The sequence below is a fragment of the Haliotis rufescens genome, unplaced genomic scaffold (genome assembly GCF_023055435.1).
Source record: "Haliotis rufescens isolate VD_foot unplaced genomic scaffold, xgHalRufe1.0.p SCAF_11, whole genome shotgun sequence".
Lineage (NCBI taxonomy): Eukaryota > Metazoa > Mollusca > Gastropoda > Lepetellida > Haliotidae > Haliotis > Haliotis rufescens.
Genome location: NW_025963791.1, coordinates 41,380,327 through 41,402,647, shown reverse-complemented (window position 1 = coordinate 41,402,647; position 22,321 = coordinate 41,380,327). Strand labels below are relative to the sequence as shown.

At 44.9% G+C, this 22,321-nt stretch overlaps 1 protein-coding gene across 1 annotated transcript in view; it reads left to right on the top strand.

The window, feature by feature from the left end:
- The window catches only part of LOC124142290 (leucine-rich repeat serine/threonine-protein kinase 1-like), a 77,357-nt gene that overhangs the window by 38,342 nt on the left and 16,694 nt on the right, over positions 1-22,321 (top strand). The window contains exons 11-19 of the mRNA XM_048392742.1: positions 541-686; positions 1,607-1,718; positions 6,919-7,068; positions 8,704-8,826; positions 12,664-12,928; positions 14,767-14,899; positions 15,776-15,867; positions 16,812-16,934; positions 17,287-17,483. Of these exons, the coding sequence (XP_048248699.1) occupies positions 541-686; positions 1,607-1,718; positions 6,919-7,068; positions 8,704-8,826; positions 12,664-12,928; positions 14,767-14,899; positions 15,776-15,867; positions 16,812-16,934; positions 17,287-17,483 (1,341 nt within the window). The remainder of the gene's footprint in view (positions 1-540; positions 687-1,606; positions 1,719-6,918; positions 7,069-8,703; positions 8,827-12,663; positions 12,929-14,766; positions 14,900-15,775; positions 15,868-16,811; positions 16,935-17,286; positions 17,484-22,321) is intronic.

Sequence of the window (22,321 nt, the reverse complement as noted above, 5' to 3'; positions counted from 1 at the left end):
CCGCCTGCACTATATTTTCAAAAGTCATTGGACCGCCTCCGTGGTCTAATGGTAGAGCGTCCGCCCGGGGTTCGATCCCTAGCCGCGTCATACCAAAAGACGGTACTTGTTGTTACCCTGTCTGGCGCTCGGCATTAAGGGGCTAAAACAAGGACTGGTCAGCTTGGAGTCAGTATACTGTGTCTGAGTGGGGTATTCATGTTAAACTGTGGCATGGTATCTCAGTGTGCTAGCAATAAAATTAGGCATCAGTCCGGACTAGTACAAGCAGCCACACACACACACACATACATGTGCATGCACGTCACTATATAAATGCAATAATCTTGGACGCGACGTTAAACCCCATTTCACCTCACCTCACCTCTGAAGTCATTGCCTGAGAACCAATTGTTATTTTTTTAAGCCCAATAGGTAGTATTTGACAAGATAAATTAGTTTAATATTGTGTTACCGTACTGCAGCTAAGCCAGTGTCTACGATGTTATTGTATTGCCTGTTATTGTGTGTAGTTATGCTACAGCTGTCTTCCCTTCTCAGCTGCCACCAAAGTTAGGTCTGCTGAAGAAGTTGTGGAAGCTGGAGCTGGAGTTGTGTCCCCTGGATGGGGTGATCCAGGACATGATCAAGTCCTCCCGCTACCCCACCAAGGACATCCTCGGCTTCCTCCTCTCCGTCCTGGAAGAGTAAGTCTACCGTGCATGGTCTCAGAGACATGTTTTTTTAGAAAAAACGACTTGTGGTCATTGTTTATCGTACAATAAAACACTGCAGGGAGAATAAACCATGAGGGTGCGGCCCCGAGAGGTTTGTTCCCCTGGCAGTGTTTTTTTATATGATAAACAACAACCATAATTTGTTTATTTCTTATATCAACGCTATGTACAGCCTCTTTGTCAATGATGTCAATAAAATGTAAATGCTTTAAAAACATTTACCCGGTATTTGAATAATGATGACTCTCTGAATATAATGTCAGACTAGTCCATTTTATGAACAGGGAGGCTACATTTCCTATATTCTCATAATTTTCAAGTCAATAATCAGTGCCTTTTTTCCCAATTACCATTGTCATATCTCGCCCACTTTGAAGGCAATTGTTTGGTGGTTGTGTTCATCTGCATTGCCAAGCTACATCTACAGGGAAGAACTCAATAGACACTTCCCTCTCAAAAATAACGTTGTTCAATATATGACGTCATCAAGGTGCAAGCGCATGTTTGAATCATCATGATCGAACAATGTTTTTTTAGATAAACCACGCTTCCTTTTTCATTGTTCTTTGCGATTTATCACGTAGCTATCTTATATAGGAGTTTATATTGTTCACTGCACCTTTTGGGGTTTGTGAATTGTGTTGATGAAATGCTTGGCATTTCCTGACATGTTTCAAATGTAAGATAATTCATGAAGTGTTGTTAGATTTCACAAAAACGTATGTTTCAGTTTGTCATAAATTATGAAATTCTTCACCCTGAACATCCTGATTAGGAACCATTTCTGAATTTGTGGATTTCACCTAAGTGTTGACAGTCTTGGACGTGCACCACAATTAGCTTTCACAACAATAACTCGAGACTCGACTCACTCACATTGGGTGTTGCAGGTCCACGGAGTACAACTGCATGAACCTGATGATCGTCGGCTCCCATGAGATCGGGAAGACGTCACTGCTACAGCGCATCAACAAGGAGGGCAAGATGCCCAGCTTAGCCACAGTGAGGACACACCGCCACCAGGGGGAACATGGGGCTTCAGGCCACACCGCCACCAGGGCTTCTGTCAGGGGAACATGGGGCTTCAGGACACACTGCCACCAGGGGGAACATGGGGCTTCAGGCCACACTGCCACCAGGGGGAACATGGGGCTTCAGGCCACACTGCCACCAGGGCTTCTGTCAGGGGAACATGGGGCTTTAGGCCACACTACCACCAGGGCTTCTGTCAGGGGAACATGGGGCTTCAGGCCACACCGCCACCAGGGCTTCTGTCAGGGGAACATGGGGCTTCAGGCCACACTGCCACCAGGGCTTCTGTCAGGGGAACATGGGGCTTCAGGCCACACTGCCACCAGGGCTTCTGTCAGGGGAACATGGGGCTTCAGGACACACTGCCACCAGGGCTTCTGTCAGGGGAACATGGGGCTTCAGGCCACACTGCCACCAGGGCTTCTGTCAGGGGAACATGGGGCTTCAGGCCACACCGCCACCAGGGCTTCTGTCAGGAGAACATGGGGCTTCAGGCCACACTGCCACCAGGGCTTCTGTCAGGGGAACATGGGGCTTTAGGACACACTGCCACCAGGGGGAACATGGGGCTTCAGGCCACACTGCCACCAGGGGGAACATGGGGCTTCAGGCCACACTGCCACCAGGGCTTCTGTCAGGGGAACATGGGGCTTTAGGACACACTGCCACCAGGGGGAACATGGGGCTTCAGGCCACACTGCCACCAGGGCTTCTGTCAGGGGAACATGGGGCTTCAGGCCACACTGCCACCAGGGCTTCTGTCAGGGGAACATGGGGCTTCAGGCCACACTGCCACCAGGGCTTCTGTCAGGGGAACATGGGGCTTCAGGACACACTGCCACCAGGGGGAACATGGGGCTTCAGGCCACACTGCCACCAGGGGGAACATGGGGCTTCAGGCCACACTGCCACCAGGGGGAACATGGGGCTTTAGGACACACTGCCACCAGGGGGAACATGGGGCTTCAGGCCACACTGCCACCAGGGCTTCTGTCAGGGGAACATGGGGCTTCAGGCCACACTGCCACCAGGGCTTCTGTCAGGGGAACATGGGGCTTTAGGACACACTGCCACCAGGGGGAACATGGGGCTTCAGGACACACTGCCACCAGGGGGAACATGGGGCTTCAGGACACACTGCCACCAGGGCTTCTGTCAGGGGAACATGGGGCTTCAGGCCACACTGCCACCAGGGCTTCTGTCAGGGGAACATGGGGCTTCAGGCCACACTGCCACCAGGGCTTCTGTCAGGGGAACATGGGGCTTCAGGCCACACTGCCACCAGGGCTTCTGTCAGGGGAACATGGGGCTTCAGGCCACACTGCCACCAGGGCTTCTGTCAGGGGAACATGGGGCTTCAGGACACACTGCCACCAGGGCTTCTGTCAGGAGAACATGGGGCTTCAGGCCACACTGCCACCAGGGCTTCTGTCAGGGGAACATGGGGCTTTAGGACACACTGCCACCAGGGGGAACATGGGGCTTCAGGCCACACTGCCACCAGGGGGAACATGGGGCTTCAGGCCACACTGCCACCAGGGCTTCTGTCAGGGGAACATGGGGCTTTAGGACACACTGCCACCAGGGGGAACATGGGGCTTCAGGCCACACTGCCACCAGGGCTTCTGTCAGGGGAACATGGGGCTTCAGGCCACACTGCCACCAGGGCTTCTGTCAGGGGAACATGGGGCTTCAGGCCACACTGCCACCAGGGCTTCTGTCAGGGGAACATGGGGCTTCAGGACACACTGCCACCAGGGGGAACATGGGGCTTCAGGCCACACTGCCACCAGGGGGAACATGGGGCTTCAGGCCACACTGCCACCAGGGGGAACATGGGGCTTTAGGACACACTGCCACCAGGGGGAACATGGGGCTTTAGGACACACTGCCACCAGGGGGAACATGGGGCTTCAGGCCACACTGCCACCAGGGCTTCTGTCAGGGGAACATGGGGCTTCAGGCCACACTGCCACCAGGGCTTCTGTCAGGGGAACATGGGGCTTCAGGCCACACTGCCACCAGGGCTTCTGTCAGGGGAACATGGGGCTTTAGGACACACTGCCACCAGGGGGAACATGGGGCTTCAGGACACACTGCCACCAGGGCTTCTGTCAGGGGAACATGGGGCTTTAGGACACACTGCCACCAGGGCTTCTGTCAGGGGAACATGGGGCTTCAGGACACACTGCCACCAGGGGGAACATTGGGCTTCAGGCCACACTGCCACCAGGGCTTCTGTCAGGGGAACATGGGGCTTCAGGCCACACTGCCACCAGGGCTTCTGTCAGGGGAACATGGGGCTTCAGGCCACACTGCCACCAGGGCTTCTGTCAGGGGAACATGGGGCTTCAGGCCACACTGCCACCAGGGCTTCTGTCAGGGGAACATGGGGCTTTAGGACACACTGCCACCAGGGGGAACATGGGGCTTCAGGCCACACTGCCACCAGGGCTTCTGTCAGGGGAACATGGGGCTTTAGGACACACTGCCACCAGGGGGAACATGGGGCTTCAGGACACACTGCCACCAGGGGGAACATGGGGCTTCAGGCCACACCGCCACCAGGGCTTCTGTCAGGGGAACATGGGGCTTCAGGCCACACTGCCACCAGGGCTTCTGTCAGGGGAACATGGGGCTTCAGGCCACACTGCCACCAGGGCTTTTGTCAGGGGAACATGGGGCTTTAGGACACACTGCCACCAGGGGGAACATGGGGCTTCAGGACACAATGCCACCAGGGGGAACATGGGGCTTCAGGACACACTGCCACCAGGGCTTCTGTCAGGAGAACATGGGGCTTCAGGCCACACTGCCACCAGGGCTTCTGTCAGGGGAACATGGGGCTTTAGGACACACTGCCACCAGGGGGAACATGGGGCTTCAGGACACACTGCCACCAGGGGGAACATGGGGCTTCAGGACACACTGCCACCAGGGCTTCTGTCAGGGGAACATGGGGCTTCAGGCCACACTGCCACCAGGGGGAACATGGGGCTTCAGGCCACACTGCCACCAGGGCTTCTGTCAGGGGAACATGGGGCTTCAGGCCACACTGCCACCAGGGCTTCTGTCAGGGGAACATGGAGGGGCGGTCGGGTAGCCTAGTGGTTAAAGCGTTCGCTCGTCACGCCGAAGACCCGGGTTCGATTCCCGACATGGGTACAATGTGTGAAGCCCATTTCTGGTGTCCCCCGCCGTGATATTGCTGGAATATTGCTAAAAGCGGCGTAAAACCATACTCAGTCAGTCAGTCAGGGGAACATGGGGCTTCAGGCCACACTGCCACCAGGGCTTCTGTCAGGGGAACATGGGGCTTTAGGACACACTGCCACCAGGGGGAACATGGGGCTTTAGGACACACTGCCACCAGGGCTTCTGTCAGGGGAACATGGGGCTTTAGGACACATTGCCACCAGGGCTTCTGTCAGGGGAACATGGGGCTTCAGGCCACACTGCCACCAGGGCTTCTGTCAGGGGAACATGGGGCTTCAGGCCACACTGCCACCAGGGCTTCTGTCAGGGGAACATGGGGCTTCAGGACACACTGCCACCAGGGGGAACATGGGGCTTTAGGACACATTGCCACCAGGGCTTCTGTCAGGGGAACATGGGGCTTCAGGCCACACTGCCACCAGGGGGAACATGGGGCTTCAGGACACACTGCCACCAGGGCTTCTGTCAGGGGAACATGGGGCTTCAGGCCACACTGCCACCAGGGGGAACATGGGGCTTTAGGACACATTGCCACCAGGGCTTCTGTCAGGGGAACATGGGGCTTCAGGCCACACTGCCACCAGGGCTTCTGTCAGGGGAACATGGGGCTTCAGGACACACTGCGACCAGGGCTTCTGTCAGGGGAACATGGGGCTTCAGGCCACACTGCCACCAGGGCTTCTGTCAGGGGAACATGGGGCTTTAGGACACACTGCCACCAGGGGGAACATGGGGCTTCAGGCCACACTGCCACCAGGGGGAACATGGGGCTTCAGGCCACACCGCCACCAGGGCTTCTGTCAGGGGAACATGGGGCTTCAGGCCACACTGCCACCAGGGCTTCTGTCAGGGGAACATGGGGCTTTAGGACACACTGCCACCAGGGGGAACATGGGGCTTCAGGCCACACTGCCACCAGGGGGAACATGGGGCTTCAGGCCACACCGCCACCAGGGCTTCTGTCAGGGGAACATGGGGCTTTAGGACACACTGCCACCAGGGGGAACATGGGGCTTCAGGCCACACTGCCACCAGGGCTTCTGTCAGGGGAACATGGGGCTTTAGGACCCACTGCCACCAGGGCTTCTGTCAGGGGAACATGGGGCTTCAGGACACACTGCCACCAGGGCTTCTGTCAGGGGAACATGGGGCTTTAGGCCACACTGCCACCAGGGCTTCTGTCAGGGGAACATGGGGCTTCAGGCCACACTGCCACCAGGGCTTCTGTCAGGGGAACATGGGGCTTCAGGCCACACTGCCACCAGGGCTTCTGTCAGGGGAACATGGGGCTTCAGGCCACACTGCCACCAGGGCTTCTGTCAGGGGAACATGGGGCTTCAGGCCACACTGCCACCAGGGCTTCTGTCAGGAGAACATGGGGCTTCAGGCCACACTGCCACCAGGGCTTCTGTCAGGGGAACATGGGGCTTTAGGCCACACTAAAGTTATTGTTACATTGCTATCCAAATTTTTAAAAAATGTGAAGGCATTTGCTTTTTGATTTTTTACATTTTTAAACAAGTTGTGTGCATGGACTGTGGACTGATGTGACCCACATCCGGTGATCAGCTACACGTACCCTTGCTGCGTTCGTCATTTAGGGGCTGAAACAAGGACTGGATGCCTCAGAGTCTGTATTGTCTGAGGGGGTTTCTATGTTGAACTGTGGAAGGTGTCGCAGTGGGCTAGAACTATAAAACTGACATTAGTCTGAACTAGTACAAGCAGGCACACACACAGAGTCAATATGTGTGTTGCTATATAAGTGCAATAATCTTGAACGTGATGTTAAACCTGATTTCACTTCGCCTCCAGCCACCAACAAGTAGGTGTAATTTGTATGACATGACACCCTGTCCAGTGTCCACTCACCTCCATATATTCAAGGAGCGTGGAGTTATGTACAACACCATTTGTTGAAATCTGTGTGATTGCTGGACATGTCTGCTTATAGCACTGGAAGGATCGGGTGAGCAATACGCAGGAAGTGCCACGTCCTCGAGGTCAGACCTTGTCCACAGTCGGCATAGACATCAGCCAATTGGTCATTGACCGGAGGTCAAAAGGTGCAGTGCATTTTCGTACCTGGGATTTTGGTGGCCAGGTGAGTTTCTACGCTGAAGTGTATTACTACCAGAAGAGTCATGCTTAGATACGAAGTGTATTACTACCAGAAGAGTCATGCTAAGATACGAAGTGTATTACTACCAGAAGAGTCATGCTAAGATACAAAGTGTATTACTACCAGAAGAGTCATGCCAAGATACAAAGTGTATTACTACCAGAAGAGTCATGCTTAGATACGAAGTGTATTACTACCAGAAGAGTCATGCTAAGATACAAAGTGTATTACTACCAGAAGAGTCATGCTAAGATACAAAGTGTATTACTACCAGAAGAGTCATGCTTAGATACGAAGTGTATTACTACCAGAAGAGTCATGCTAAGATACAAAGTGTATTACTACCAGAAGAGTCATGCTAAGATACAAAGTGTATTACTACCAGAAGAGTCATGCTTAGATACGAAGTGTATTACAACCAGAAGAGTCATGCTTAGATACGAAGTGTATTACTACCAGAAGAGTCATGCTTAGATACAAAGTTTATTACTACCAGAAGAGTCATGCTAAGATATGAAGTGTATTACTACCAGAAGAGTCATGCTTAGATACGAAGTGTATTACTACCAGAAGAGTCATGCTTAGATACAAAGTGTATTACTACCAGAAGAGTCATGCTAAGATATGAAGTGTATTACTACCAGAAGAGTCATGCTTAGATACAAAGTGTATTACTACCAGAAGAGTCATGCTAAGATACAAAGTGTATTACTACCAGAAGAGTCATGCTAAGATACGAAGTGTATTACTACCAGAAGAGTCATGCTAAGATACAAAGTGTATTACTACCAGAAGAGTCATGCTTAGATACGAAGTGTATTACTACCAGAAGAGTCATGCTAAGATACAAAGTGTATTACTACCAGAAGAGTCATGCTAAGATATGAAGTGTATTACTACCAGATGAGTCATGCTTAGATACGAAGTGTATTACTACCAGAAGAGTCATGCTTAGATACAAAGTGTATTACTACCAGAAGAGTCATGCTTAGATACAAAGTGTATTACTACCAGAAGAGTCATGCTAAGATACAAAGTGTATTACTACCAGAAGAGTCATGCTTAGATACGAAGTGTATTACTACCAGAAGAGTCATGCTAAGATATGACTACATGTGTCATGATTTTTGTCTCATGGATACTTTTAAGGTCTTTCACTCATGAATAGACTTCTTAATGGCTCCATTCACGGATTGTTAGTTTGGTACTACCCATGTTTGTGACAAGTTCTTGCATGTCATTGGTTGAAGGTGAAGGTCAATGCCATTAAACCAGAATTGCTTTCAACTTTGTTATTTAAGTAGCTAGAGTCTGAGGATGTTCTGTTTGTCCTGCCTTGGTCCTGTGTGTCCCCAAAGTGATGTTAGTAATCATGTTTCTAATGGGGAAGTTTTGGGGTATTCAGGAAAAGTGGGGATAGGCCTGCTTCTGTTTTTGCATGTAATGCAAACACTTTTCTAGTTTGTTGAAGATTTGATTGCTTAGCAACAACTTAAAAGGACCAGATCTCTACTGTCTAACATGAACATGGAGACTTCTTTATATCCTTAGCTTTTATTGTTTACTAGACCTGAAATATCTCATTTCGTTCCTGACTCTGTTTTCTTCCCTGGGTAGCGCGAGTACTACGCCACCCACCAGTACTTCCTGTCCCCGAGATCTCTGTACCTCGTCCTGTGGAACCTCACACACGGACCTAAAGGTGTGGAGAGTTTGCTACAGTGGCTCGTTAATATCCAGGTGAGTCTTATATGTAAACCCAAGGCAGCCTCTGGGTGAGTCTTATATGTAAACCCAAGGCAGCCTTAATGTAAGTCTAATATGTAAACCCAAGGCACCCTCGAGGTGAGTCTTATATGTAAACCCAAGGCAGCCTCAATGTGAGTCATATGTAAACCCAAGGCACCCTTGGGGTGAGTCTTATATGTAAACCCAAGGCAGCCTCAAGGTGAGTCATATGTAAACCCAAGGCAGCCTCAAGGTGAGTCTTATATGTAAACCCAAGGCAGCCTCAAGGTGAGTCATATGTAAACCCAAGGCACCCTCGAGGTGAGTCGTATATGTAAACCCAAGGCAGCCTCAAGGTGAGTCATATGTAAACCCAAGGCAGCCTCAATGTGAGTCTTATATGTAAACCCAAGGCAGCCTCAATGTGAGTCATATGTAAACCCAAGGCAGCCTCAAGGTGGGTCTTATATGTAAACCCAAGGCAGCCTCAATGTGAGTCTTATATGTAAACCCAAGGCAGCCTCTGGGTGAGTCTTATATGTAAACCCAAGGCAGCCTCTGGGTGAGTCTTATATGTAAACCCAAGGCAGCCTCAATGTGAGTCATATGTAAACCAAAGGCAGCCTTAATGTGAGTCTTATATGTAAACCCAAGGCAGCCTCTGGGTGAGTCTTATATGTAAACCCAAGGCAGCCTCGAGGTGAGTCTTATATGTAAACCTAAAGCAGCCTCTGGGTGAGTCTTATATGTAAACCCAAGGCAGCCTCAATGTGAGTCATATGTAAACCAAAGGCAGCCTCAAGGTGGGTCTTATATGTAAACCCAAGGCAGCCTCAATGTGAGTCTTATATGTAAACCCAAGGCAGCCTCTGGGTGAGTCTTATATGTAAACCCAAGGCAGCCTCTGGGTGAGTCGTATATGTAAACCCAAGGCAGCTTTAATGTGAGTCTTATATGTAAACCCAAGGCAGCCTCAATGTGAGTCATATGTAAACTCAAGGCAGCCTCGGGGTGAGTCTTATATGTAAACCCAAGGCAGCCTCAATGTGAGTCTTATATGTAAACCCAAGGCAGCCTCAATGTGAGTCTTATATGTAAACCCAAGGCAGCCTCAATGTGAGTCTTATATGTAAACCCAAGGCAGCCTCAATGTGAGTCATATATGTAAACCCAAGGCAGCCTCAATGTGAGTCATATGTAAACCAAAGGCAGCCTCAAGGTGAGTCTTATATGTAAACCCAAGGCAGCCTCAATGTGAGTCTTATATGTAAACCCAAGGCAGCCTCTGGGTGAGTCTTATATGTAAACCCAAGGCAGCCTCAATGTGAGTCATATGTAAACCAAAGGCAGCCTCAATGTGAGTCTTATATGTAAACCCAAGTCAGCCTCAATGTGAGTCTTATATGTAAACCCAAGGCAGCCTCAATGTGAGTCATATGTAAACTCAAGGCAGCCTCGGGGTGAGTCTTATATGTAAACCCAAGGCAGCCTCAATGTGAGTCATATGTAAACTCAAGGCAGCCTCAATGTGAGTCTTATATGTAAACCCAAGGCAGCCTCAATGTGAGTCATATGTAAACCCAAGGCAGCCTCAATGTGAGTCTTATATGTAAACCCAAGGCAGCCTCGAGGTGAGTCGTATATGTAAACCCAAGGCAGGCTTCAATGTGAGTCATATGTAAACCCAAAGCAGCCTTAATGTGAGTCTTATATGTAAACCCAAGGCAGCCTCAATGTGAGTCATATGTAAACCAAAGGCAGCCTCAATGTGAGTCTTATATGTAAACCCAAGTCAGCCTCAATGTGAGTCTTATATGTAAACCCAAGGCAGCCTCAATGTGAGTCATATGTAAACTCAAGGCAGCCTCGGGGTGAGTCTTATATGTAAACCAAAGGCAGCCTCAATGTGAGTCATATGTAAACTCAAGGCAGCCTCAATGTGAGTCTTATATGTAAACCCAAGGCAGCCTCAATGTGAGTCATATGTAAACCCAAGGCAGCCTCAATGTGAGTCTTATATGTAAACCCAAGGCAGCCTCGAGGTGAGTCGTATATGTAATCCCAAGGCAGGCTTCAATGTGAGTCATATGTAAACCCAAAGCAGCCTTAATGTGAGTCTTATATGTAAACCCAAGGCAGCCTCAATGTGAGTCTTATATGTAAACTCAAGGCAGCCTCAGTGTAAGTCTTATATGTAAACTCAAGGCAGCCTCGGGGTGAGTCTTATATGTAAACCCAAGGCAGCCTCAAGGTGGGTCTTATATGTAAACCCAAGGCAGCCTCGAGGTGAGTCTTATATGTAAACCAAAGGCAGCCTCAAGGTGGGTCTTATATGTAAACCCAAGGCAGCCTCAAGGTGAGTCTTATATGTAAACCCAAGGCAGCCTCAATGTGAGTCATATGTAAACCAAAGGCAGCCTCAAGGTGAGTCTTATATGTAAACCCAAGGCAGTCTCAATGTGAGTCTTATATGTAAACCCAAGGCAGCCTCAAGGTGAGTCTTATATGTAAACCCAAGGCAGCCTCAAGGTGAGTCTTATATGTAAACCCAAGGCAGCCTCAAGGTGAGTCTTATATGTAAACCAAAGGCAGCCTCAAGGTGAGTCTTATATGTAAACCCAAGGCAGCCTCAATGTGAGTCTTATATGTAAACCCAAGGCAGCCTCAATGTGAGTCTTATATGTAAACCCAAGGCAGCCTCGAGGTGAGTCGTATATGTAAACCCAAGGCAGGCTTCAATGTGAGTCATATGTAAACCCAAAGCAGCCTTAATGTGAGTCTTATATGTAAACCCAAGGCAGCCTCAATGTGAGTCATATGTAAACCCAAGGCAGCCTCAATGTGAGTCATATGTAAACCCAAGGCAGCCTCAATGTGAGTCTTATATGTAAACCCAAGGCAGGCTTCAATGTGAGTCATATGTAAACTCAAGGCAGCCTCAATGTGAGTCTTATATGTAAACCCAAGGCAGCCTCGAGGTGAGTCTTATATGTAAACCCAAGGCAGCCTCAAGGTGAGTCTTATATGTAAACCCAAGGCAGCCTCATTGTGAGTCTTATATGTAAACCCAAGGCAGCCTCAATGTGAGTCTTATATGTAAACCCAAGGCAGCCTCAATGTGAGTCATATGTAAACCCAAGGCAGCCTCATTGTGAGTCTTATATGTAACCAAAGGCAGCCTCAATGTGAGTCATATGTAAGCCCAAGGCAGCCAAGTGGGAATATAAGCGTATGTGACACATTATCAATTTTGATGATTCTACTTATTCTCTGAGTAAAATATGTGTGCATATGTAAAAGTGAACAGATGATCAGACGATAGTTTTTCTTGTGCTTGATTGTTTGTGCAGCCATGGGGTATTGTGATCAGGTCTAACGTGAAACAAATCAACATGTCCGCTCTCAGTCGGTATTACTGTTATCCCACATTGTTTAACTGTGTGGACCAAGTGCCCTCATTAAAGCAGATGAACACGGCATGACTTGCATTACCTTGTCTAAGGTGCCTCATTTCCCTCTGCAGAATTCTGTCCCTTAGATGTGCCAGGATTCTATGATCGTAGGTTTGAGTCTCAGCGAAGAGTCACTTATGATTATTGGTGTGTCACAATACGGACTGATGATACTACTGGTATCTCTATACACCACATCAAATAGGAAGAAAGCACTGAAATACAGCTCCAAAATCTATTCTTCACACATGTATTTATTGTTCTCTGAAAAACTTTAACTAAGAAAACTACAAGAACAAAACAGTTTTAAATGAAGGGATGGCTGTTAAATGTAACAGTTAGTCAGCGTGTCCTGAGGTACTACGTCTTTGTGATTTGTTCACTCCCTGATCCTCAGGCACGTGCCCCTGGAGCCCCGGTGATCATCATTGGCACCCACCTGGACAAGTTAGAGGACCGTGCCACCAGGCGGAGCTACCCGGAGGACTTCGAGGAAGCCATGATGGGGCTGGTGCACAAGAACTTCATCCTTGTCAAGGAGCCAGAGAAGTGCGGGCTTCCCAACATCCTAGACGCCATCAATGTCAGCTGCAAGTCGGGCAAGCATGTGTCCAAGCTTGTGGACATGATCTACGACCATGCCTTCGACCTCAAACATCCCCGTACGTTGTGCATGTTGTGATCTCAGTTTCACGCTCCTAGATGTTGTGTTGTTGTGATTTGTACGTCTAGTGGGGCAGTGTCATAGATTGTGAGTTCGCTCTGTGGGGCAGTGTCATAGATTGTGAGTTCGCTCTGTGGGGCAGTGTCATAGATTGTGAGTTCGCTCTGTGGGGCAGTGTCATAGATTGTGAGTTCGCTCTGTGGGGCAGTGTCATAGATTGTGAGTTCGCTCTGTGGGGCAGTGTCATAGATTGTGAGTTCGCTCTGTGGGGCAGTGTCATAGATTGTGAGTTCGCTCTGTGCGGCAGTGTCATAGATTGTGAGTTCGCTCTTTGGGGATTTACATTTATACATTCAGAAATTTAAAATGAAGAGTATCCAAATGACAACACTGTGACTGACTCATTTACTGATAATTTTTAGGACAAATATACATGATTACAGAAAGTAAATTGCCAAATCACAAAATACACCGCTCCTTTTAAAAAAAGCAGTGCCCACACTTGCCCTACTCTTCCTCTTCTCGTGGCAGTGCACTTAAAGACATGGAATCTGTGCCAATTTATCTGCTTCATGTATAAGTACTTTCATCCAGGGATGCCATGTGGACCCTGTAGAGTGAATTAAAGATCCTTATCAAACCTCCATGTCAGAATGATGAGATCTGATTGGTCCACATGATCTTGATGAAATACTGTGTACCTTGGAGGGTAATATATTTCTCAGCAGGGGAATATATCTCTTATACCCCACCACGAGCAATGCAGGCTGCACATGGATTTCTGAGAGCAGAATAAATCCCATATACCCCGCTTCAAAGCAAAAGGGCTGCACGCTTTTCCTAAGTCAATGGAAGTCACGTGACTTAGCCTAAACTAAGCTCAGCTCAATCAAACAGCTGTTTTCTATCAATTTTGAATTTGAGTTAATTCTCGTAAAATATCACATTAAAACATGTCAGTAAGATGAATTTGTTGTAGCAGGATCACTAGGGGAATATTGGGTTTTATGCGTCCCTCTTTAGGTTTAATACTTCTCACGTCCTAACGCAAGACGCATAAAACCCCTAGTACCCCTCATTATTATCAAAATTATAATATTCAATTCTACTGGGTAGCAATGGGTTGCATGATTAGAAAACACATTCCGACTGTCACTTTCATGATCTGGTAAGCGACGCTCTGATTGGTTGGATGAAAGGTCGTTCTGACGTGACCCTTAATTGGATGTACTAAGATCTTTGTTTAGCGATCAGATTTTAATGAGATTGACTGGGTACAAATTATCAAACCAAGTTTACCCCAAAGTGATATAGCTTGAATATCAGAACTATCATCACACATTAAGTTTGTAAATGACGTTGAATGAGACAGTGAACCATGCTGGTTGTCACTGACATCAAACTCATGGTGTGTCTGGTGACCATGGTGTGTCTGGTGACCATGATGTGTCTTGTGACCATGGTGTGTCTCGTGACCATGGTGTGTCTTGTGACCATGATGTGTCTTGTGACCATGGTGTGTCTCGTGACCATGGTGTGTCTCGTGACCATGATGTGTCTCGTGACCATGATGTGTCTCGTGACCATGGTGTGTCTCGTGACCATGGTGTGTCTCGTGACCATGATGTGTCTCGTGACCATGGTGTGTCTCTAACCATGATGTGTCTTGTGACCATGGTGTGTCTCGTGACCATGGTGCATCTTGTGACCATGGTGCGTCTGGTGACCATGGTGTGTTTGTGACCATGGTGCATCTCGTGACCATGGTGCGTCTGGTGACCATGGTGTGTCTCGTGACCATGGTGTGTCTCGTGATCGTGGTTTGTCTCGTGGCAGGTTCTCGCACCCAGAAGCTGCTGAAGCAGAAGATCCCCAAGAAGTACCTGCTGCTGCAGAACGTGGTGATGGAGCTGGCACAGGAGCGTGTCCATGACAACAAGGAGCCCGTCCTGTCCAAGTCCAAGTACATGTGAGTCTGCCAGAGCAGCATCTAACAGTAGCAGTAAACAAATCTTAGTGTTTTTTCAGAAATAGCTAATTGAGGCCATAAAGATTGACAAATTCAACAATTGTTAGAGAAAGCAATTTATTTATTGCACACAGTAGTTTGATGTGTTCCTCTCAACCGTGTAAGTGCCGGTGAAAGGTGCAGCACTATTAAAACTAAAGCAGAACTGTGCATGGACTTGCATGATTGGTCAATCGGAAGTTTCAAGTCACAATAACATGATGGATGTTTGGTTTCAAATTTAATTTGGTGCTATCCTAGCTACTAGTTATATACAGTCAAGTCTTGTTAATCCGACAGTCAGCTTTATCCAACACTAATGATGGAAACCAATTATATCAGTGCTATTTAGACCTGTTAATCCGACAGTCTTGCACTCCGACACACCTAAATTTGCAACGAATTACCGAAATCACTCATTTATCAGTTTTGTTAATCCATCACAGTGATCAGCATACTCCATGGTTATACAGCCCATAACAGTAGTTTTGTGTTAAGCTTTAGAGTTGCATGCTTAGAAAATATATTTCGCTAACAATGTAACATAACAATATAAATATTTAATTTTTCATTTTTTTATTACATGTTAGTATTGTTATCTATCGTGTAATTATCCATTTTCGATCACGACCGTTAATACTACTTAATTTTGTGTATCCGACATAATTATATGCAACCAACCTTGTCGGATTAACGGGACTTGACTGTAGGTCTGCAGTGAGAACAGTGTATGTTTATCTGTAGGTCTGCAGTGAGAACAGTGTATGTTTATCTGCAGGTCTGCAGTATGTTTATCTGAATGTTTCATGGTTGGTCTTTACTGAACTTTGTTTGCAGGCTGTGTGTGTCCAACAAGATGATGGAGACTGGCACGACCTTCAGGGATGTGGAGGAGCTGGAACAGGCAACCAGATTCCTGCATGAGAACGGTGAACCAGTTTAATGGTTGTCATGTTAAACACAGAGTCTCCCATAAATTTGGAAATAACTGTGTTCTGATTGGCCAATCAGAGGTATCAAATATGTGAAATAAGATATTTGAGAATGGTTCATGTTATGGGGGATGATTTTGATGCATTTTTCTGTGAAAATTATTAGTGAGTAGATGAGTGAGTGAGTGAGTTGAGGCAGTGTTTCAGTTGTGTCATAGGGTGTGAGTCGATGTGTGAAGAATGCCCCTGGTGATGCAGGTCTTTGACATCTAAGACAACAGGTTCAGTGCTGACAAACCTAGAAACGTGAGCAAGACAAACATGGGATTCAAACCCTTGAACATGTTTCTGGCACACCTAAAAGATGCAACTGTGCACAGCGGATTGTGGAGTCTTGGGTGACCCGCCACCAGAGCCTCTGTACAGCTATAGGTAACCCAGGGTAGCCATTTCACAAAAGCCTCCTAGGACTATGACCTAATAAACCACATCATAAACCACATCATAACTTTTAAATCCGTTGCTATGTAAAATATGTCTTACGGTCTTGCGACATCCTAGTGTCACATTAAAAGGGTTTCTTGGAATGGTCGTAAGAAGAATCTTCAAAGGTTTGTAAACTGTGTCGTAGTTCCCTCCCTTGGGTTGTAAGCCATTACAGCATAGCACTAAGGGGCTTGCATGAAACAGCGCCCTCAATCTAATTCCTTAGGGTTGTAAGGCATTACAGCATAGCACGAAGAGGCTTGCATGAAACAGCGCCCTGAATCTAATTCCTTAGGGTTGTAAGGCATTACAGCATAGCACGAAGGGGCTTGCATGAAACAGCGCCCTCAATCTAATTCCTTAGGGTTGTAAGGCATTACAGCATAGCAAGAAGAGGCTTGCATGAAATAGCGCCCTGAATCTAATTCCTGTTCTGTCTTGACTCCGTGTTCCAGGCGTTCTGTTCCACTACGAGGACCTCTCTCTGAAGGATCTCTACTTCCTTGATCCTCAATGGCTCTGTGACCAGCTGGCAAAGGTTGTCACCATCAAGGAGATTAACCGATTTGCATCCAGAGGTGAGACCCATTGTTTGTAGATGTGTACCACTTCCATGAAAACAGTTAGGCTTAAAAAAAATAAAAGAATTGGTTCTCAGGCAATGACTTTTGAAAATATGGTGGGGGCGGGTGGGCAGTGTTTTTTGTTTTTTTGCTTGTTCAAACTAGTATGTAACCAAATAAACAGTTGTCTACAATCATCCTGGGAAAGGGCCTCCCTACATGAACAAGCATACAAGCTGCTACTGCCACCATGACCGTAACACTAGATGTGCCGTAAAGCAGTGCGCATGTAAAGGGAAGTAACTGTGTGCTTATTGGATCGCATTGTTTTTAAGTATCAGGATTTTTATATTTTTCTTGAAAATAGGCATCATGAAGATCAAGAATCTAGAGCTGTTGTTCAAGAACTCCCTACAGCCAATGGACATCCAGAGAGACATCACAAGCTTGCTGAACAAGTTTGAAGTGGCTCTCCAGTTCGATGATGAGACCCTTCTGTTGCCGTCCCTGCTGCCGACAGAAGAAGACCTGCAAGTCAGTGTGGAGAAGAAGTGTGACGTCCGGGTAGGTTCATGGGGGAGATGCCAGATGAGAGAGTGTTCCAGACATGTTGTTGGCTTGTCCTTACAGCTCCTCATAACAGAACTGTCCCATCTTCGCGAAGCAAGGGAGTTAACTGACTTTAAAAGTTCATTTTCCACCCTTGCCGAACTAGGCTGTAATTCATGGGCTCGATCGTAGCGCCACCAGTGGTTATTACGAGTCATGTCCTTCTGAGCCTCGCCTATGGACCAATCAGATTCCACCTCTCGTATCACTTGCATTTGAATCAAACAAAATGGCGGTGCCCTGTCAAGACGATCTGATCGATAATCAAGTTATATAGGCTTTTTTCACACTTTCGCCATCTTGGATCGAAAACGAGGCTTGGAGAGCATAGCTCCATGCAGTGTGAGTCGCATCAGCTGATAGGGAACAGACAGCATGTTGTGCATTACACTGATGGACATTTCAAACAAACAAAAATGGTATCCTCTGTATCTAATACAGAAGATATTTCACATTTAATCATGAGGTCCAACTAAAATATGCATTTTGCTGTCAGGATCCCGGAAGTGAATCGGAAGGTGCATTTCGAGATACGTATTTCAGAAATAGATTGTTTTATCATAACCTCGTCGGCATATAGGTACAATGTGACAGTACATTCAATGACAGAAGTTTTGTATCGTAAATGAACCGCATAACATGAAACACGTCAGTGCGAGGCTTTGCGAACTCGAGATCGAGATCATGTTTATTTCACATTTCATAGTGGTGTTTGCTGCACAACGCACTATCGTTTTGCAATGAGTCCAGGTGACAAAAGACTCCTTTTCTGCTATGATTTTCATTTTAATAATTACGATGTAAATGAAATTAGTTCACAAAATAATTCGTGTGTCAAAATAAATATTCAGAAGGGGTGATAACTCTATTCAGTGTGTACAGTGACAGATGATACTTTACTTGTTCTTCAAACATCACTTACTTAACTGATTATTGCCAATTGAGATTGCACTGTGCACGACAAAAGTAATAAAATGTGAACTGTTTAAAATAAGTTAAAAGGAAACTAAAATTGATAAATATAAATGATGCATGAAACTGAAGAAATATAAGAATTGATACAACCACCAACTTCTTGAACACCCTCACCTAATCCTGTATGATGTTAGGTAATTGTATATCAAAAGGAAGCTACTAATACATTTATCCTGAATAAATATTGGGTTGGAAAATGTCTTGATGAGATATGAGTACAGATAAAATAACAAAAGATAAAAAGGAATCAACTTGAATTGGTAATCAAGCCAAGATAAAATATATGTATCAGTACAAATTATGTTGATGGAACATCTGGATTTCTCATATTTAACAAAGAAAAACAAACCGAAATGTCCATGTCTTTATTTCTCACAATATAAGTTTTCAAAACTTAACATGGACCGGGTGTCTTTGTCAGTCAAAAGCACCTAATTAAATTCCAGGAGAAAATAATTTTCTTGCTTGTAAACAAATGGTACAATGTGCTTTTTTAGTGTCTGATAAATATTGGACATGTTGTTTTGTGAGTGAATAAGACTTTTCACTTCCTCGTCCTATTTAAGTGAAATGTGACAGGAACCACATTTGTTGATTGAATGAATATGGCTTTCCACTTCCACGTCCTTTAACAGGACGCACATTGTAACCATTGTGTTACTGTCAGCAGAAAGCTCCTCCAGACATCCGTCACCGGATACTAGTACTTCATTGTGTTGACTCGCTGGCCTGAAATGAATAATTCAATAATATTGTACGGGTAATAATATTTCTACTTCAATAACATTTTTTATAAACAATTCATATTCTCAAAATATTGCTTATTTAGAAAACAACATTCTTCTGAAATAGAGAAGTTTAAGGAAAATTAATCACAGTGTGTAACATTACATGCTCCTTTAGAACAATCTTGAAGGCATCAATTCATCTGATATGTCAAAAACTCAAACAGTATATTCTGTGTAAACAGTAAACAATTTAATGACAGTGTACTACAGCTCTTTATATCAATGTCACACATAAATTCACTCTTGTTTGAATGAAACACGTTTTGATATTTGTATTACCGGTATGTATTTAATCATGAAATACTTTGTTTAGTCTGACCATGCTGAAAACATACTTTCGCTAGAGTGAAATAAATAAGATTTTTATTAAAATCAGGTGAAATATCACGTTTTGTCACACCTACAGTCAGTCTGCCTCATTGACACTATGGTTTTCTGAGTAAGGTCATGAAGATCACAAAGAAAATATAAGACTTGAATTTATTTTGTCAAATTAAATGTTTATCTCTTCTTGTGGTTTACTAAAGTTGATATCTTAACTTCAAAATATTAACTTTGTCAGATCACAAGATGAGATATTATTAAACATATTTTATTGTCCAAAAAGGCAAAGGGATTGGGCACAAGTGCAGCACTTATTACCGCCTTCTCCCTATATACAGTTATACATAATATTGCATAATGAAAATGAACAATTTACAGTTGAAGCTTCACATTGTGGAAACACAGTGCTCAATTGAAGGATTTGTACAATGTGCTGGAAAGTGAAGACAGTGTGCATCTCATACATATCCTAATATTATGCATTTTAGTGTTGAATATAGATTTAACAATATTAATGATTAACAGTTTGGAAACAATAATATGCTAGCTTACTGAATCTGTTAGTCGATTCTATAAATTTGTGTACAGACAAAAATATTTTTGTATTCAGGAAAACATCTAAGTTTGGATCACCAAAAAGAATACTATGTAGAGTTTTTTGTCCTCCAAGATTATCGATAGCTTTCAGTAATGTCTCCCTAAAATCATCATATAAGGTACATTCGAAGAAGAAATGGAATGAATTTTCAGAAGGAGCATGCTATACAAGGAGCATGAGATATAATTCATGCTATCATCGTTATTTGACAAGGAAAACAAATTTCTTCTATGTATTTACATTTTTTTATATTTCTTGTTTTGATTGAATTATAAAAATTATCAAAATTATCACACAACTTGACTTGATTGAAATAAACTACATTTCTAAAGATTGTTAACAGCAGTAAAATATTACATCATAACAAAATAATTATTGCAAAATGACACAGTAAGCACAACTATATTCTTACATATAAATTGATATGATTAATAATCAATAATTCATGGCAATTGCTTGCACAAAAAAAATCTTTTTGTTTTAAAAGTTTCAAAACATGTTTGTAGACATAAAACCAGATTGGTTTCACAATTAAACAAAGGGAATAAATGAGTTATGATTGCAATACGCATGGGAATTAAAAATGATTCTGTTTATACTTTAAGTTTATAGTAATGTCAATATCAATTTATGCATTTAAAATATTTGAATACAAACTGTTAAAGAGTTATCTGTTTCTGTAAATTAAATAAAGATCACATGTAGATTGAACATTTACTGGCCATTAATTAGTTGGGTTTTTGTTCATTTCATGACATGATTAATTTGGTACAGTAATGTAAATATCATTTTGGTAGAAATATTGTTACCAAAATTGCAGATCAAACTGTACTTTACTTCAAATATTTACACACCCTTTATGTAATAATTCAGTTGAAATATTACACCTCATGCTATCTAATCTGTCAACATTGACAATCAAAATAACAACTGTCCACAATCACAACAGCACAAGTAGATCTAGAGGTCTAATATTTTATTGGAATGCATTTGTGTCCATTACAATTTACATCAAATACGCAACTGATGCAAAATTCTGATTTGTTACGATTGTAAATTCTCAGTGGGTTACAATTTGATACATCTAGATATCAACATATCAATTTAGTTAGTTTCTGACATATAGGCCTATCTAGATATGGTCAAAAGGTCAATATTTCGACTTCAAATACAACCCGCAAAGTTATTTAAACTCACAATAAATAGTTTGGCTTAATGGTGTGTAAACAATGAATTCTTTTTTACAAGAGCATTTGTAATAAGTCTGTTCAGCTACCATAAACTGCACTGGGAGTTACCAGGTGGTCATGGATATTTTAAATTGAAATCACAACAGAACGGCCAGACTCAACTTTAAGGAGACCAGATAACAGTAGAATAGTTTGTCAATGATAAGAATAAGAATAATGTTCAATACTTACGATAAATGTACCGGGATGGTTAAATTGTCACAGTTTGTCCCGATCGCGTGCCTTGTTGACATTTCCATGTGTTTCATGTGCTATCCAGCCTTCACCTTCTGCTCTCCAAGCCTCTCTTTCAAACCAGAAGTAGCGAAGTGTGAAAAAGGTCAATTGCGTGATAAAACGGGTCTTACATCACGAAGTGCATCAAATTGCGTGAGAAACCTTGATTAAAAACATGAAAAGATTTGGAAAATATTTGTTGAAAACGAGTTGGCGGTGTACATGCTTTGCAAATCCTGCAATCAACCGAAATCTACACGACAGTTTACTGACCGGATTTCGATTTCGTTGCACGATTTTGATTGGACTATGCATAGACTCTTTAGTCCAGCCAAAATGTAACTCCATAACACCAGCCTAGTTCGGCAAGGGTGGAAACTGGACTTTTATAGTCAGTTAAATCTCTTGCCTCGGGAAGATGGAACTGTCCATGCTTGCATATGGAAGTGATGGTTATGATTAGGGGTGTGTGCGTTTGGTATACCAGTCGTATTATGGTGTGTTAGCTTAATGTGGGTGGAATGCCAGAAGTGATGCAGGTCTCAGACATTTACCACTTCGGTGATATTCACGTGCATGGGTATGGTGCTGACAAACCTAAGAGAATTGGGGCAAACCAGGTTTGGAACTAGGTTCCAGGCG